Source organism: Ursus arctos, unplaced genomic scaffold (assembly GCF_023065955.2).
Source record: "Ursus arctos isolate Adak ecotype North America unplaced genomic scaffold, UrsArc2.0 scaffold_12, whole genome shotgun sequence".
NCBI lineage: Eukaryota > Metazoa > Chordata > Mammalia > Carnivora > Ursidae > Ursus > Ursus arctos.
The window spans coordinates 26,287,129-26,304,964 of record NW_026622786.1 but is presented as its reverse complement, the minus strand read 5'-3'; the positions used below and the strand labels follow the sequence as shown (position 1 = coordinate 26,304,964).

The 17,836-nt window shown below is 33.3% G+C and overlaps 1 protein-coding gene across 5 annotated transcripts in view; it reads left to right on the top strand.

Moving 5' to 3' along the window:
- The window catches only part of PTBP2 (polypyrimidine tract binding protein 2), a 75,630-nt gene extending 59,848 nt beyond the window's left edge, over positions 1-15,782 (top strand). For 2 of the 5 annotated variants that reach the window (XM_026497561.4, XM_044383622.3), the window contains exons 9-14: positions 5,541-5,695; positions 7,134-7,167; positions 7,585-7,677; positions 13,713-13,929; positions 14,033-14,110; positions 14,284-15,782. In XM_026497561.4, coding sequence (XP_026353346.1) covers positions 5,541-5,695; positions 7,134-7,167; positions 7,585-7,677; positions 13,713-13,929; positions 14,033-14,110; positions 14,284-14,416 — 710 coding nt within the window. In that variant the 3' untranslated portion in view covers positions 14,417-15,782. The remainder of the gene's footprint in view (positions 1-5,540; positions 5,696-7,133; positions 7,168-7,584; positions 7,678-13,712; positions 13,930-14,032; positions 14,111-14,283) is intronic. The other 3 variants (XM_026497564.4, XM_026497563.4, XM_026497562.4) reach the window with 3 other exon arrangements.
- The last annotated feature ends 2,054 nt before the right edge of the window (positions 15,783-17,836 follow it).

Genomic DNA, 17,836 nt, shown 5'->3' with positions numbered 1-17,836 from the left:
TGGGGAAGGGTTTAGGGAGATAAAAATGACTTTTTGAGAGGGTTATGAGAAAAGTTTCATTAGGATAAAGCAAGCCTTTAATCAAAAAGTTTCTCTAAGGAACACATTGAATAAAAATGCAATTGTTAATGATAGAAAAGAGCATGGATTCCAGCAGGCAAAATAAGGAATTGAAAGGAAGCTGGTAGAAGAGGAGGAATGGATTGTTTCAGGAAAGAATATCGTTTGTCATTCTTGTCAAAAGTGAAAGTTTCAGTTTCAAATCATGAAGTACATGTTGTAAAAAACTGCCCTTCCCCACCCAAGACCCTGTACTTTATGAATTAGAAAGGGCCTCGAAGTCCCACCCCCTGTCCTCTGTTCAGTAATACATGAGACAACTACCAGATGTCTTGAACAGGGTAAAGAAGTAAGACCAAAAGAAATGTAATCAACTTTGGATAGAAGTTTTAGAATGGGAAATGAAGGGATAAAATAAATTCTGTATCTTTAAAAATCATGGATAAAATTGTCATAATCAAGAGGAGCCTAAGGAGACATGACTACATGTAATATGAGATCCTGGAACAGAAAAGGGTATTAGATGCACACCAAAAAAGTCTAGACTATAGTTAATAATAATATATCAGTATTGGCTGATTAATTGCAGCAACTATACCATACTAATGTAAGATGTTAATAATAGAGGGAAAAGGAAGTACCCAGGTTATATAGGAACTGTATAGAATCTTCAATTTTTCTGTAAATCTAAAATATAAACCTTATTTTTTTTAAAAGATTTTATTTATTTATTTGACAGAGACAGCCAGCGAGAGAGGGAACACAAGCAGGTGGAGTGGGAGAGGAAGAAGCAGGCTCCTAGCGGAGGAGCCTGATGTAGGGCTCGATCCCAGAACGCCAGGATCACGCCCTGAGCCAAAGGCAGACGCTTAACGACTGCGCCACCCAGGCGCCCCCCCTAAAATATAAACCTTATTAAAAATCATAGATAAATGTGTGAATGATTTAAAGTTAACAAAAGGTTTAATTCTTCTGAGCAGGATTAAGGATGTCTAATGTGACCTTAAGGGAAGAGGGATAGGTAGTTATATCACTTCATGCCACTGGACTTTGTATCATATACATGGCTGTGTGTTCATCCATTTTAGTGGAGGAAGGGTTAGTAATAATATGTCAGAACTAACATGAGAAATTCATTAAATTGCTGAATCACTCAAAATATCTGGGTGGCCCACCTGATGAAGATCATTTCACATGGAATCCCTGTGATACCTTTATATGGTAAACTGCCATACAACATTATTTTATCGTTACAATAATCCTGGAGGTAGAACAGGCATTTTTAATCTCTTATCATCAACATGCATTAGTAATGTTTTTTCCAGCATGCCTACAGCCCTAGCTAAACATGTAAATCTTCAAAATTACAGCTAAAAATAATTTACTGGAGCCAATGTATGTAACATGTTTTTATACATTTTTTACAAAGGGAAGATAGTAAGTTTATTGACCTATAGCTAGGAGTAAATATGAAAAATACAATACAGAATTTTTGGTATGGTATAACATTATGGTATAAATAGTGCATCATGAAGTATTTTGTAGGTTGTGTTTATTGTAGAAGACATTTAAGTTAAACCTAATTTTTTTTTCCTGATAATAATTTTTCAGAGAAGAACGTACTGAGAGAAATTGTAGAATCTTTCATTAGAGGCTTTAAAAGTCCAGTAAAAACTCAAGACTAATTCCAGTGATTTAGAACTGTGAATAGATGGCTTAAATAACTTTTCTAAGTTATCAGCCTGGGGGAGGAAATAGTGGAAGAAAAGTATATGCTAATGGCATCAAAGACAGTGACTGCCCTAATCTCTCAAAGTACTCTTACACCATACTCTGGGCTTCCTAAAATGAAGAAAGATGACTTGGTAGGATATATCATAACCTGACACACTAACACAGTGGCCCAGATTATAAATGGATAAGTGATAATAAATGGAAAAGTATGGAGATATGAAGTAACATTTGGATAGTAGTAACAATAGTGGGGATCTCACAGCTTACATTCCACTTTTTGCTAAGCCTCCCATTACCTCCTCACCTTAGAAGGAGGTAAATTGCATCTCCTTTGAGCCCATTTTCTCACTAGAAAATTTGCAGTCTTATTGTTACTAAAGGGCAATGTTGTTTAATAAAGGGTGGCATTTCCTGGCATTTAAAAAAAAAAAAAAAAAGACTTGCAGATCTGTCACAGTAAAAAAGACTGCAGCCTGGACTTTTAATTTTCAGTTACTATTTTAAATGAGTTTCAGTTCTCTTTTAATTCTCAGTGATCATTTTTCCATAAGTTTTGTTGTTTTAAATAATATTGTGCCACCAAGTTACCTACCTTCGTTATATAACCCAGATTTCAACAAGAAATGTACTTCAAAACAATTATGTCTTGAATATTTAAAGTTTCTTTGAACAAATTTCCTATCACCTTTGAATATTTTGGTGAAGTTTTCATGAGATTGTTGAATTGTATATTGACATTGTAGGGATGTATTTCAGAAGAAGCTTTTCTGCAAAAATGAAGTATTAAGCTTAGACTGTCGTGTTTAGATTGATATATCAAATTTAGGTAGATTGGTGTTTTATATTTCATGAAGTAATAATTTTCCTTGAAATGTCAACAGGGAAAGACGAGTAATAGATGACTTAGAACCTACGTTCTAAGTGTCAGTAGTGTGTAATCTATCTGCATGTCTCACGTTCTTTTTTTTTCTTATCTTTTTTTTAACATAGCCATACTTTATTAAGCATTTTCTTTGAAATGAATAAATGTATTTTTTTTAATTCCTTAGTATTTCTCAAGAACCACATATGTACAAAAAACATCATACCAAGTATACATGGCAGTAGTCACAAAATATCTAGAGATCTCTCGGACTGTAACAGTTAAAATCAAAACTATATTCATGACAATACTAAAATATTATTTGTTTTTTGACTCTTACTCTCACTAGCATACATTGCTCTGAAGGCTAATAGCATATGTGATCATGTGTTCTTGTTCTTTGTAAAACAGGTCTTGGCTTTTATTTCTGATATGTTAAATATCAGTTGATATAACCCAAATAAACAAAAGGTCTTTGTGATCCTCAGTCATTTCTAAGAGTGTAAAGGGGTCCTGAGACCAAAAAGATTGAGAACTTTTTCAGTGTGGGGATACAAAGTTCAAGATAATTCTATTAAATAAATAGGAGTATTTTAATAAACAGAAGATGGCGGTAAGAGTCAGAAGATATAAAGGGAAAATGCTAGGGATATAGGGAATTTTTTAGATTAATTTTGGTATCTAAATATAATTAATCGTTCAGTTGTTTGGTTTAGTGAGCCCTGAAAATTGGTAGAATTGGAAATGAAACCAGAAATTAAACTGATTTAATTTTTTTAATGTGGACAAGAGCTGCTCAGATGTCTTTCTTTGATGGATTAAAAAAAATCTTTTATTCTTAAAGGAATTTGAGGATTGATAAATGAACTTTTTTTTTCTGCGTCCCATGTATTGTTGTTGGTGTTTGTTTTGGGCCACCGACCGGATCCCATTAAGACCAAGGAACTTAACAGAATTTTAAGTTACTTTTTCCACTGAAGAGTAGCCAATTAAAGGCAGGGAAACAAGGGAATGATTTGACAATGTAATGCCTACATCTGGAGTTTCTGCCACTGTCGAATAATTGTGTTATCAACTTTAGTTGAATGCTATGTACATTCAGCCACAACTATCTAAAAAATACTTTCAAGGAATGCTAATTAAAGGAGGAGGGGGAGGGCCATTTTCTAAGAGTGTGCAAAACCAAAATTACTGTGAGTGATTTAATTTAACATGGGGAAGTTTGACATGCTGTAGAACAGTTGGTTAAAAAGATCCACACTGGTGGATCCAAAAAGGCATCAAAGACTACAAAGACATGACAAGTTTTTATTTTAAAATTAGATACTTGTTTCTGGGATTTACTTTTAAAATAAAAGGATGAAAAAATAATAAATACATAAAATGGATGAGTGGAAGGAACAAGATTGGCCATGAGTGCCATGAGTTAATACTTGTTAAACCAGTGTGATGGGTATGTGGGGTTTGTTATTCTAGTCTTTTTTTTTTTTTTAATGTTGGATATTTTCCATAACAAAGAGTAAAATCTAAAAAAGAAAATAGAGAAATAAAAAAAGGGGAATCTGGAAAAGTGGGCAAAAAGCACTAAAGCTCATCCTCAGAAAGATTGAAAAAATATTATTCCGCTGTTGTACTGCTCAGAGAGAAGAGATAAAAAGAAATTGGAGGGAAAAAATTTGTAAGTCAGAAACTGAAGAGATTAAGAATTTTGAATCTTAACCCTTCAGACCATCAATGAAATCATAGTTTCTATAAAGTAAAAAAAGAAAAAAAAACCAAACTTGGCCAAAATACTAGATCTGAAACCAAAGGCAACAGCACATCCTTGTCACATACACAAGAAGGCTGGTGGAAAGAGAAAAGAAGAAATAAAACATGAACTTACCGGACAACAGTACTAAGGGCCATTTCTATCCAGGTATGTCATGAATTAACTTCGTGTAGGTTGGATGTTTCATTTTTCATGGAAGGAGAAAAATATAATTCATTAGTGAACTAGTATTTATTGAGATATAAACTGGTATGTAAGAATTGAAGGGAGGGAAGGATTTTGAGTTTATTCTTAATTGTAATGTGGATAAAAGATGGTGCGACAAAAGAATTCTTTCGTGAATAAATGACTGGCATATCTTAAAGATGATAGAAGAACAGTAAGACTGGAAAATAGAACAGTAGAAATAAGGAAATGTTAAAACTGGTAGGCAAAAGATAGGAAAAGACTGAAAGAGAAAGCTTGCATGTTAACAGTGACATTTTCTCAATCTTCCTATTGGGGAAATGTTGTATTTGAGAGATTTGTTGTGTTCATTATAACTACTTGAGTGTGAAATTAAGGCAGATAAACTTGGTAAGATTTTCTTTAGGTCATTTGAATGAATTAATTAAATAATGATGTTCCGGGTGATATGTCTCCAAGAACAGAAGAACTTACTATATTGTTTCATAAGCTGTAATTGTCTGCAAGTATGAGTTTATGAAGAAGATAGCACTTGTATAACAATGTATTGAGTTATTGTTGAAGATGATATTTTAGATGTGCCTTCTTGCTATAAACCATGGAAGTGAATTTTTCAAGTTTCTGACTTAGAAAATATATTCTTTATGCTTTGTTTGCTTTTCCATAGGAAATGGAATATTGTATATTTAATTTTTTAGCATACTACAGGTATGTACCTTAGCCCTAATATTTAATGATTTCATTGAAACCAGTTAATTTTCTCTAACTGCTACATTATGAGCAAGCCATTTTTCTAAATGTTACAAAAATTAACTTTCAGGAACCATTTGGAATGGTCAGCCCTAAGCCATGCAGCCATCGTGCTTAAATTGGTTTTTGTAAACGACTTGTGTGTGTTTCGTAAAATATGCTTTATTTTAAAATTAGGGCTTCCTGTTGCAGCTGTTCCAGGAGCTCTGAGTCCTTTGGCTATTCCAAATGCTGCTGCAGCAGCTGCTGCAGCTGCTGCTGGCCGAGTGGGTATGCCTGGAGTCTCAGCTGGTGGCAATACAGTCCTGTTGGTTAGCAATTTAAATGAAGAGGTTAGTAAAATAATTTTCTAATGTTTATTCTTTAACTCCATTTCATTTGTGAAAGTTTCTCATGTTTATTTCATTTTGCACTTGCCTTTCTTTTTATGTACATTCATTAGTCAAAGTATTTTATGTATGTTTCTACTTCTGAATAAAATCTATGTACTTGTTTAGGTAATATTTCCTTAGTCATATCTTATATATATATATATAATTATTATTATTATTTTAACCTAACTACCTATTTTTCCTAAGAAAAATATGGTGAAGTACTATAGTATGGCTTTTTCTTTTTGTTGTTCTCAAAGGCAAATGTGATCTAATTTGCAGATTTAACTGTAAAACAATTTTGTTCTTTGCCTTTTCTAATTATTTGCTTGTTCATTTCATGCTTATGTGTCATTGCATTTTTTTAAATCTTATTTTATGTGAACTACTCTAATACATTTTTCTTTGAAGGTTCTTCCAAAGATCTTGACGAGGCACTCTTCCAGTCTTTCTTAGTAATTTTTTCTTTGCAGTTATTAGTCATTGTCTTCTAAAAATATTTTTCAACTTTATCCCCCCCTTGTTAAATAAAATTTATTGCTGAGTTATTTTCTTTAGTTGTACATTTTATGTCTGGTATATTTTATTTTGATTGCTATGAAAGCTGGTATGAAATGTGGGAAGCTCGATGTATCAGTTTACAATGTCTAAATATTTCATTTTTAATTGGCCTCTGTTAATACGAACATTAAGCTTATTTTATCATTTAATACTATTGTCATTCACAGTTCTGCATGCTAAAATGTTTGAATCAGAGTGCCTTTGTTTTTCTTTTAAGAATTTTGCCTGCATTTCATAACCAGCCATGCTTATGCAGTTAAAGTTCAAAGTTTAAAATTCCTGTGCATGCTTTCCTTCCCTATGTTGAGATGAAATGCTGTAATTTACTCTTTGATATAGATGTACTTTACCCATATTTGTCTTGGATGACTACATTTTACTCAGTTTTTCTTGTACAGTACATAAACCAACCATTTTCTGACCAAATTCCTGCATTTCCTATGTACTGACCTATATTTTATTTTTTTTTTGTTCCCCAATTCCTTATTTTTTTCTTCTGCATTGCTGTTTCCCTTCCCCATTTCATCCTTTTCCCCTGTGTGTTCACCTTCCCTTTCCTTGTCTTTTCCCAAATGCCCATTCCCTTCCCTGTCTTATCCTTTATTTTCCTTGTCCTTGTCTTCATTCCCTGTCTCCATTCCCTATGTTCATGCTTCTGTGCTTGAACAAATGTTCCTCGGACCAACTTGCCCCAATTAACCGCCTTGAACCATGATCCATGACCACCTCACCATTCTGCGGGAACCACCCTTCGTTATGGATGATCTGTTCATCTCCGCTCTTCCTCGACTCTTCTCTCTTCTTGTCTTACGCTGCTTGCTCTTCTCTCCTTCTAAAGATGGTTACGCCCCAAAGTCTGTTTACCCTCTTCGGTATGTTATTGTTAGCACTATACTTTTATTATTGATTTGATTTTTGTTTCACCTTAATTCTTATTTGTAGCTAGCACTTTGGCTTAAAGTTGAATAGTAAATCTTTTGCTATTTTTCTTTGCTATTTAAAACTCTCCATAGACACAAAATTTGTTTTAATGCATGCTGATTTATTTTGCATGGTCTTTAATTTAATATCATTCACATAGCTTTGAGGGTTTATCAAAAATTATTCTTTTCAAAATTCACTGTTCAAAATCTTGATCTTCTTTATTCATTTGTGAGAATGATGAGTTTGAATGAGTGATCATGTTGATGTCTGAATGTTTCATTAATATGTCAGAAAGATAATCCTCAGCTGACTTGCATGTAAAATTAATTCCATTTTTGGATTACCTCTCTGTGGCTCCAAAAAAGGTGTTTATGGAGATGTGCAGCGTGTGAAGATTTTGTACAATAAGAAAGACAGTGCTCTGATACAGATGGCCGATGGAAACCAATCACAACTTGGTAAGATTAAGCTATGTGTTATCTATACATCTTTAAGTCTGAATCTGTTAATAAAAACAAACCCCTTTATGGCAGTAAGAAACTATTTTTTTTTATAGCTGGGCTCAAAATGTCATGTTAATTGTCATATTTTAATGTATTTATACATGATAAACATGTTTGTATATTCTGCTGTCCTCTTACCTAGCCTCAAGTACAATCTAATGGAAAAAGGTTTGGGCTCCAAAATGGCAGTAACAGTTTCACATAATAATGATAGCATTTATATTAAAGATCCTTAGTGTATTTCTTTCCTGGTTACTCTTTACAATAGAAGTTAACTGTTCATTTGGTCCATGGAATCCTGGTTTTAATTATTCTAAGTATTTGTCTAAACTTAGTAATGGAAAGAATCACATGGAAAATGTATTTTAGAGGTACCAGGTTTCTACAAAATGAAAAACTTGTGCCACATACACCATTGTTAATCCCTTTTGGAATCTTAAAATGTACTTGAGTCAAATTACACATATATTCTTTCTTAGGTAAATATTTTAATGTACCATTTGACTTTAGATACAAAGTCAGATCACATAAATTTGGAATACAACTGCATATTCACAATGTGGTAAGACTGTAAATATCATGTTCTTAGCTTATAATTCTGTTCATTGAGATTAACGGATGATGATGCCTCATATTGGTTGTTTCCACGTTGTTAATTCTGAAATTCGTTATTTTTGATGTAAGGGCGGTGTATTTTTGCTCTTAACACCCAGTGAAACTCAAACTTGAACAGTGTGATATATTTGGCCTTTGGTAACAGAAGTAAGTTTGAATTTCATTGTTTCTTACCAGCTATCATGGTAGCTCAGACAACATATAAAACTATACATCTGGCTCTCCACTTTTTAAAATGGAGAGATCTATCTTCAATGAAAGATTTATAAAAGTGTTAATCATGTCCTAGATGCCTACCTTCTGCTGCTTTGTATACTTCTGTGCTCTGGTAGGGGTAGTCATGGCCATTGTTTTTATGTACATTGTAAATAGCATCTTAGAAAGCATTAAAGCTTTCTCAAATGTTTCATTTTTTTTCTCATCACCCACAGTGTGAGCTGTGGGTGGCATTACCCTTCATATAAAGTATATACAAGCATCATGGTTGAGAAGTACCTGAGGTAGAATGTAACCAAACTCTTCTGGATACTTTTTATATAAGGACTATTTTAAATAAGTCACATTTTAATTTTTGTTATAGTTCTATTAGTTTCCTTGCTGCTAAAACAAAATACCGCAGACTGCATGCCTTAAAAAAAACAGAAATTTACTTTCTCAGGTGCCAGCAGATTCAGTTTCTGATAAGGGCTTTTTTCCTGACTTGCAGATGGCTAACTTCTCCATGTGTCCTCCCTTGGACTTTCCTCTGAGTTCTCTGGGTTTCTCTTCCTCTTATAAGGACACTAGTCTAATTGGATGAGGGCCTCATCCGCATGACCTCATTTAGCCTTCATTATCTCTTTAAAAGTCCTGGTCTTTTGATGGTCATATTGTAGGATTAGAGCTTCAGTATATGACTTTTGGGAGAATACAGTTCAGTGCATAATAGTATTTACATTTGTAAATCTTTTATGGCTGCTTTTTATAAGATCTTTTTTAATAAAGCTTTGACGTGATTTATAGTTTTTAAACTATAATAGTAAATAACATTTTTCATTGCTAGATTTTGCTTTTTTGAAGTAGATGACCATAAAAATATGTAGATGACCATAAAAATAATGGCACACCATTAATGCCTTTAATATTGAAAAAGAATTTTTAAAATTTAATATGCTTTATTTCTGGGCACTGTTCTTTTGTTTTCATACGACTGTTTGGAAATACTCATTGTTTCATGATACAGGTAGTTTTTTTTTTATGCTTAGGCAGTGGTATGGGGGAAATAACAGAATTAAGAGATCATAGTGTTTAATCGTGAATTAGATTGTTGCAAACCTCAGAGGCCATGTTAAATCATTTGAGACCACAGTTTTAAAATTTGCAAATATTGATTTTTTTTAATGAAGATTCTACCATCTAGTGTTTTCTTAAATTGGATGTTTTAATAATTTGTGTATATTATCTTTAAATGAACTTTAACAGAAGTTTAACAAAATACCAAAGAGTAGTAGTTCCTTCATGTTAAACTGGTTTTTATTTATTATATATAGCTGTCATCTCAAAAGTAAACTTAGTTCTTCTTAACAGATCTTTATCTACTTAATTATATCTTATCAAAGTGTGCTGTGAGTGGAAATCCTGTAACTCTGTTACGATATTTGAATAATTTTTAAGTATGGTTATATATTGGCTTTCACAGAACTACCCTATTCTGAATAGTGAAGAATTCTCAGTCACACTTTGAGGTCTTGCTGGTCTCCCAAAAGAGATTTCAAGAGATCCCCTCCTTCCCCCAAGGAGGGAAATAGCAAATTGTATGGAGTATAATGAGGAAACAATAAATTTAAAAATTATGATAGAATCTAAATCCCTATGTAGCAATAATAACAACAAATGTAAAGGAGTAAATGCATCAGTGAAAAGACAGGTTGTCAGATCTGAGTTTTTAAAAGTTTATTACAAGAAACACATAAAGCACAAGATGTGGAAAGGTTGAAAGTAAAAGGGATATAAAAAAGATAAATTTAGATCACCAGGAAGATAAAAGTTTTTTATGTGTGTGTGTACTCCCTAATGAAATAGCCTCAAAATATGTAAATCATAAATGAATAGAACTAGAGGGAGACTTGAGCAAATCTTCTCTTATACAGAGAAATTTCAACACACCTTTCTGAATTATGTCAGGCAGACAAAAAGAGTATCAACAAAGATACAAATGGTAGGACACAATTACCTTAACAGAATTGCACATGTATAGAATTACACATTTAACACATTAAGTACATATGGGAACACTTATGAAAGCAGGCTTCAATAAAGCAAAAAGTATCCTATAGACCCTATTCTCTGTTGCACAATTTAAGAGTTAATAACAAAAAGATATATTTAGAATTTCTCAGTCTCTCATGGATCAAGCAAGTTACTTTAATAATTTAGAATACTTTAAAATGATAATGAAAGTACTATACAAAGTAGATATGTGTAGTACAGTGAAAGTGGTGTTTTGACAGGTTAACTTTATGAATGTTGGTATAAACCTAAGAAAAGGAAATGGTAATAAAGACAAGACTAGAAATCATTGGTATAGAAGACAGTTGAGAGAAAAAAAAAGCTAGAAGCTGGGTCTTTGGATAGATTGATAAAATAGACAAGTGGATGTTGAGATTCATTTTTTAAAAAATGAGAGGCAACACAAATAATACTTTGAATTATAAAGGGGATAATTGTTGATATAGCTCCAGTTCCACATTTTATAAACTCCTCCTGTATAAATTATTTTTTACCATCTTTGACTTTCCGTTATTCATTAATATCTTCTTTAGAGGTTAAGGGAAAAGTAAAAAATTGTATTCAACCAAAACTTGCCATTTACACTGTGCAACATTGGCCTTTTCCTCTTTTATCATTGATTGCTTTGCCCATTTACACCATATTTCTTATAACTGATTTCAAGATAGAGTCCTGTTATTTATACTTGAATCTTAAATTAGCAATTCAAATAATCCCTGGCAGTTTGTTTAATCATTACGTGTGCTGCAGTTTTTGACTTTTTTTGTTTTTTAAACCGTGATACTCGACCCCTCATCTTCACCCTCATCCACTTGAGATTACTTCAGATTCTTTTGTCAAGTCAGCTGACTAGGATACTTCTCATTACCTGACTCTTCCAGAGTTAGCTCTTTGGTTATTTTGGTTTGTTTTAATACCATTTCTCTATCATCCATCTCCTCTTGGTACAGGTACTATGCCTAGGACTTTGTTTTCTTATTTCCGCCCTTCAGTATATCAAAACTCAGCTATTTGTGCAGTCTTTTCATAACTTTTCAAAGCTGAACTAAGATAGCTTTATAAGAGTCTTTGTTTACTTCTTTATATCACTTTATTTCCCAGATTCATTTCTTATAACACATTTGTATGAGCTAATCATAAGCAATAGAATGATAGAACTTTAAAAATGTTTTGTAATTCAAGTAAGTTTTATTATAATAGTGTATGTACCATCTCTGAATAATTGATTTTATAAGTGAAAATTTAGAAGTATATGTGATGTGCAGGGGCGCCTGGGTAGCGCAGTCGTTAAAGCGTCTTCCTTAGGCTCGGGGCGTGATCCCGGCGTTCCGAGATCGAGTCCCACATCGGGCTTCTCCGCTGGGAGCCTGCTTCTTCCTCTCTCACTCGCCTGCTGTGTTCCCTCTCTCGCTGGCTGTCTCTCTGTCACATAAATAAATAAAATCTTAAAAAAAAAAAAAGTATATGTGAAATGCAGTGGAACTAGTGAGAAAGAATTCAGGACTAAGAGGATTTTTTTCTTTTAGTCTCAGTTAAAAATCTAAGAAAAATACATTACAAATACATTAACACTACAGTAAAAACAGTCAGGAAGAGTAAACTTGTTTTTAAAAATTAGGGAAGCTGTAAGTGAAAAAAGAACATACTTTTGATTCTTTTCTGAATGGTACCTTATACTTTTATAGCATTTTCCTTTTCAGACCAATTTTATATTTAACTGGTTTATATTCTATACAAATAAGTATGACAGGATGCACAGATTTAATAAATTCTGTGTATCTCCAGTGTCAGACTGTGTACTGCAGTATACTAATCAAATTAAAACATTTTGAGAGTAGGGATTTTGTTCTCATTTCCCTGCTCTTCCACATTGCCTTTATCTCTCTGCTGTTAATACTCTAATACTTTGAGTAGTCAAATCAGACCTTCAGTTTAAAGTATATATGACTTTTGAAATGGTCTTAAGTTGTTGTGACTAGTGAGTAAAACATAGAGAACTGTTCTGTAATCTCAGATCAGTTCATTTAGCTTAAAAATAATCCAACTGCTACTTCAAGAAGTAGGCATGTAATGTTTTGTGTTTAAGCACTGTACTTTGTGCTGGAATAAAGACCGTGGTGCCTGCCTTCATGTACTCTGCAGTCGGAAAGAGGATTTAGATAAAATAAATTGTGATGAATTTAAAAAGAAGTAAAGGATGAATATCTAGTGAGGTTCTGAACCTTTCCAGAGGATGAAGGAAAGGCCTTTTCAGAGAAGAACGATGAGAAAGGTTAGGAAAGATAACGAACAAGTTGGGAAATTATTATAGATAGAACAGCATGCACACAGTGCTAAAGGTAAGAAAAACAAACATGTCAAGGAGATAGGTTTTATATAGCTGGAGCTTAAAGTGCAAGGAAGTACGGTACTAAAACACCCTAAGTTCCATGAGGGGTAGGATGGTTCTTGTCTTACACTTGATTATCGGCACTAACAAAGTAGTTGGTATTGTCATACATCATCAAGAAATACTTCCAAGAGGCTGGGGAGATTTCATTCTTTAACATGGCTTATACTTTTCCTAGTCTGACCTCAAGGATTTTAAGCAGATAATGACATCAGATTTGTAGTTTATAGAGTTCATCCAGCTGCTGTGTGTAATAGATGGAGAAAAGTAGAAAAAAATGCAACAGGAAGATAAATTAGGAGACTAGGTTATGCAGATCAAAACATTGTGACAGTGAAAAGTGGAGAATGGAGAGATGAATTGAGGGATAATTAGGAAAAGTATTCTAGGACTTGGCAGGTTGTGGGGCAGAAGGGGGAAAAAGTTACAGATGAGTACTAAGTTCCTTTCTGCAGCGACTAAGTGTATGACTTAGCAGGATTGGCAAGGGAGAGAGAGATTCATAATCAGGATTTTCATCCTATGAAAGAAACTGGCTTTTTCGCCAGAATGCTTGTCTATTGCAAATAAATTTAAATCATCTTGTCACCAATGACTGTTGTAAACTTACGATTTATTTAAAAATCATAGAATTTGGTTATTTCTGTTCTAAAAAGAATTTTTTTTGCTTTGGACTTTGTTAATACTGTTTTTTAATAGGCATTTTTTCTTTTTACAGCCATGAACCATCTTAATGGACAGAAAATGTATGGCAAAATTATTCGTGTTACTCTGTCTAAACATCAGACTGTACAACTACCTCGAGAGGGACTTGATGATCAAGGGCTAACAAAGGATTTTGGTAATTCCCCATTGCATCGTTTTAAGAAACCTGGATCCAAAAATTTTCAGAACATTTTTCCTCCTTCTGCAACCCTTCACCTATCCAATATCCCGTAAGTATGAAAGTTGGAGTTTTTTAAGGGTATACATTTTAAGAATAAAACATAAAATTTATCATTAATCTTTACTTTTTTTTTCCCCATCCAATTTTCCTAGTCCTTCAGTAGCAGAAGAGGATCTACGAACACTGTTTGCTAACACTGGGGGCACTGTGAAAGCATTTAAGTTTTTTCAGTAAGCAAGCTTTCTTGTCTTTAAATTAGTGACTTCATAGAAATTAAAAGTTGTCTTCATAGTAGTTTTTATCCTTTTTGTTTATGGAAATTGATTCTGGAATGGGTAAAAATTCAAGTATTTAAGCCCTTCCTAATTTTTATGAAGTATCTGATTTCATAATTTTGTTTCAGAAGAGATCACAAAATGGCTCTTCTTCAGATGGCAACAGTGGAAGAAGCTATCCAGGCCTTGATTGATCTTCATAATTACAACCTTGGTGAAAACCATCATCTGAGAGTGTCTTTCTCCAAGTCAACAATTTAAAAAGGGGGAGGTGAAGAATAAGGGTGTATCACATTGTTTGGTGTCATCACCTATTGACTGTTCAGAAAAGTGGGGACCAGAGTTTGATTTTTTTGTTGTTTCCTTTTTTTTTTTTTCCCATGCTGTTATCATTCCTTGGTTATAAAATGAAATGGCATACATAAAGGCAGAGTTGTTAACTGCTGTATTTCATCTGTTCTATTGGGAGGCCATTTTTATTGTCTGTTTATAATTTTAGTTTAATTATACTTTCCTTTTTCAACTTAGTTGACATACGTGCCTTAAAAAGGAAAACTAGTGTTGCTATTGTGCATTTACTAGGAAAAAGGAATTGGTTGTCTAGGGCACATTGTTATATGGGAATTACAATATGTTTAGGCAGGGGTGTGTAAAAAGGTTAAGTTTTTGTTTCTCCTGCTTGGAACTTATTTTGAATTATTGGCTTGTCACATTTCTTTCTATTTAATCAAATAAGATACATGATACTGAAAGAATTAAAGCAGCATATTTTAGTTTTTACTACCTTAGGCTTTATTGCTTTAAAAAAACATTGGCCTTTTGTATCTCACAATTCTGGTCTAGATTCAGTTATGAATGTAGGCATTAGTTAAAATTAACAAGATGCAGAGTATTAATTTCTTAAGACAACAAAGTGATTTCTGTAAGTTTGAGCCCTATGTGGAAAGCATTGTGGAATCTTAACCTTTTTGTACACACTCTTGTGGGACGTATCATATAAATGTCAGCACTAAGTAATGTCTTGTTTGTGGCTGAATATTTTTCGTAGATGTTTTTGAAGTTGACATGACTTACGTGCATTTAAATATATATTGCCATCCTTAGTTTGTAATTAAGATTTGGAATATGGTTGTGGATTTCTGAGCATGTGCAGACTGGTCTAGCTAGTTCAGGAACTGGTGCATGTATTTTTCAAAGATAAAGAAAGTGTACTGCGAAAATTTGCAGGAAGATTAATTTTGTGGCAGTTTTCTAAAACTGACAACCAGGTGGGACCAAAGTTTATGTGCCTTTAGTCTTAATTTACCTTGCATTGTAATATTCAGTTTTAATAAATCTTCAAAATATTTTGTATTTAGGAATAGATCTGACTTTAATAAAAACATGGCTCAGAATCTACAGGTCAAATTAATTTGAACAGTTCTTGTCAATCTGAATTGTTGATTCTGTTTAAATGACCAATACTTTTTGAAATTGATGTACTTAGTTTCAAGATTCATAGATTCTGTTATCTATGTAGACAGAATGGTCATGTATATTTTCTATTAGTTGAGTTTTTACATCTTTAGAAATGTAAAATTCAGTATAGTTTGAAAGTGGCACAATTAAAAATTAATTTTCTAACAAAGTTGGGAGGTTTGATGGTTGTTTAATTTCCTTTTGTGTGTACTCTGCTTACCTCTGTAGCATGCTCAATAAACACTTCTGTAGCTCTGTATTCACCTTTTCTGTCTTTCTCTGCTGCCTTTTCTCTCTCCTCTTCTTTGTTTTTCACTCCACTGTGCTTCTGAATTCATGTTTATTCTCTGCCAGGGTGGGAAAGGAGTATTAATATTACAATTCTATGGCTTTATACCATAAATAAATCTAGATGCTATGAAAATATACCAGCTGGTTTTTTTTTTAATTTAAAAGATAGCAACTGCTTTTCAGGAGGACACATATTAAACATTTCCCACCCTGTTATAATCTGCTTTAAAGACATAACTTTTATTGTATCTTGTTAATTCTTTCTATCTCTTTTGTTGTTGTTGTTTTTTTTCCAGTAGATTTATGCACTAATAGATCTTTTGGATTTGCCATGCTCTCTTGCTGCAGTTTCATCTTTCATCTTTTGTGTCTGCTAAAGATTTCCTACTAATCTTAGATTACCTTGTGAGTTTTAACAAAGGGTACTAGGTGTTATTGGGAAGAAACAGTAACATATGGTCTGTTTTTTTGCCATGGGTGGGAAGATAATACATTCAGGTATTTTAAAATTTAAGGGTTATCTTGTGATGTAACATTTTTTTTTTTTTTTTAAGGAATTCAGTTAGGGTGCTATTTGTGTTACTCATAATATTTTTGGTCACTTAACAATTGATATGTTGGTGTCAGGTAACTTCAGAGTTAATACATGTTCCATAGGTTTGTTTTGTTGTTATGAAATAACTAAGAATTATGCAAAACTCATACATTAGGAGAATAAAAAACGAAGTAGTAGGAGATAACTTTAAATGTGCCATATTAATACAACAATTCACTTATCTCGAAGAAAGAAGAATATAGTAGATAAAACAATTGCTTACATTTGAGTCAACAACATTGGGGTTCTGTGGAAGCTAGGTGATCTCGTTGTTTCTTCTTAAAATGGAATTATACTGCAGAAGCACTCAAAGCAACAGCAGATGTGCCTGAAATATGTAAACAAAAACCAATACCATGGCTATTGAATAGTAATTGAACAAAATTTCTTCTAAGTGAACTTTTTTCTCAGTATTGGGTGGTGGTTGAAACACCTGAAAGTAGGTACTTAGCCACCTTTCAAGTATTCTTTGTGGCTGGCTTTGGGTTGGAGAAAGGAAGGTCCTGAAATGCACACAAGAACTGGGTTGCTTCAGTTGCTGAGCTGGGGGAAGAGTTCACAATACCTCTGATAGGGGATAATAACCAGACACCAAAGTTCTTCCTGCCCAGGGAGTGGCAGATTCTTCAGTCTCTTAGAGTACACTGTGATACACAGCCTTCCTTCCAAAAAGCACCAAGTCAGTAAAGTGGTAATGTTGACATTGTAGAATATTTAAAATTTGGTACCTTAAATCAACTCAGTCCTTGTCATATGTAAGTTGCTGAAGTGCTAGGTGAAAATGCATTGTCATCATTATTACCACTATATGCCTCAGTCTTTTACAGTGAACTAGAGAACAGTGAGGTGTTCTTACGACTTAGCTGCTTGTTAATAGAGGCCTTACCTTGAATACTTAGGTTTTTTTTTATGACTGTGCTAGAAAACCTGGTTTTTTGACATTAAGATTTGGAAATGGGTTTCAAAGCACCTATTTAAGGAATGGATTCATATGTGTTTATATTTAATGTTATATTTAACATAAGAAATGTAATTTAGTATTTGAAAGCCACTAAAAGTACCTTGGCTTGACCAGGAAGGGTAACAAATCATTCTGTTAGGAATATATTAACTCAGACTTTTGAGGCATTTTAAGATTTAAGGTTAGTCTGATCAAATTACAGTATTTGTTCCCGTAGTTCTGTTTGGATCACCATATAGTGTCTAGGCAGAGGACAAGTCACTTTTCTAAGACTCAGTATCCTCCATCTATAAAATGGTGGCAATAAATTCTCTGCCCACCTCACAGAATTATTGTGAAGCTCAATCAGGATAAATGCAGGAATGCTGTTTGGTAA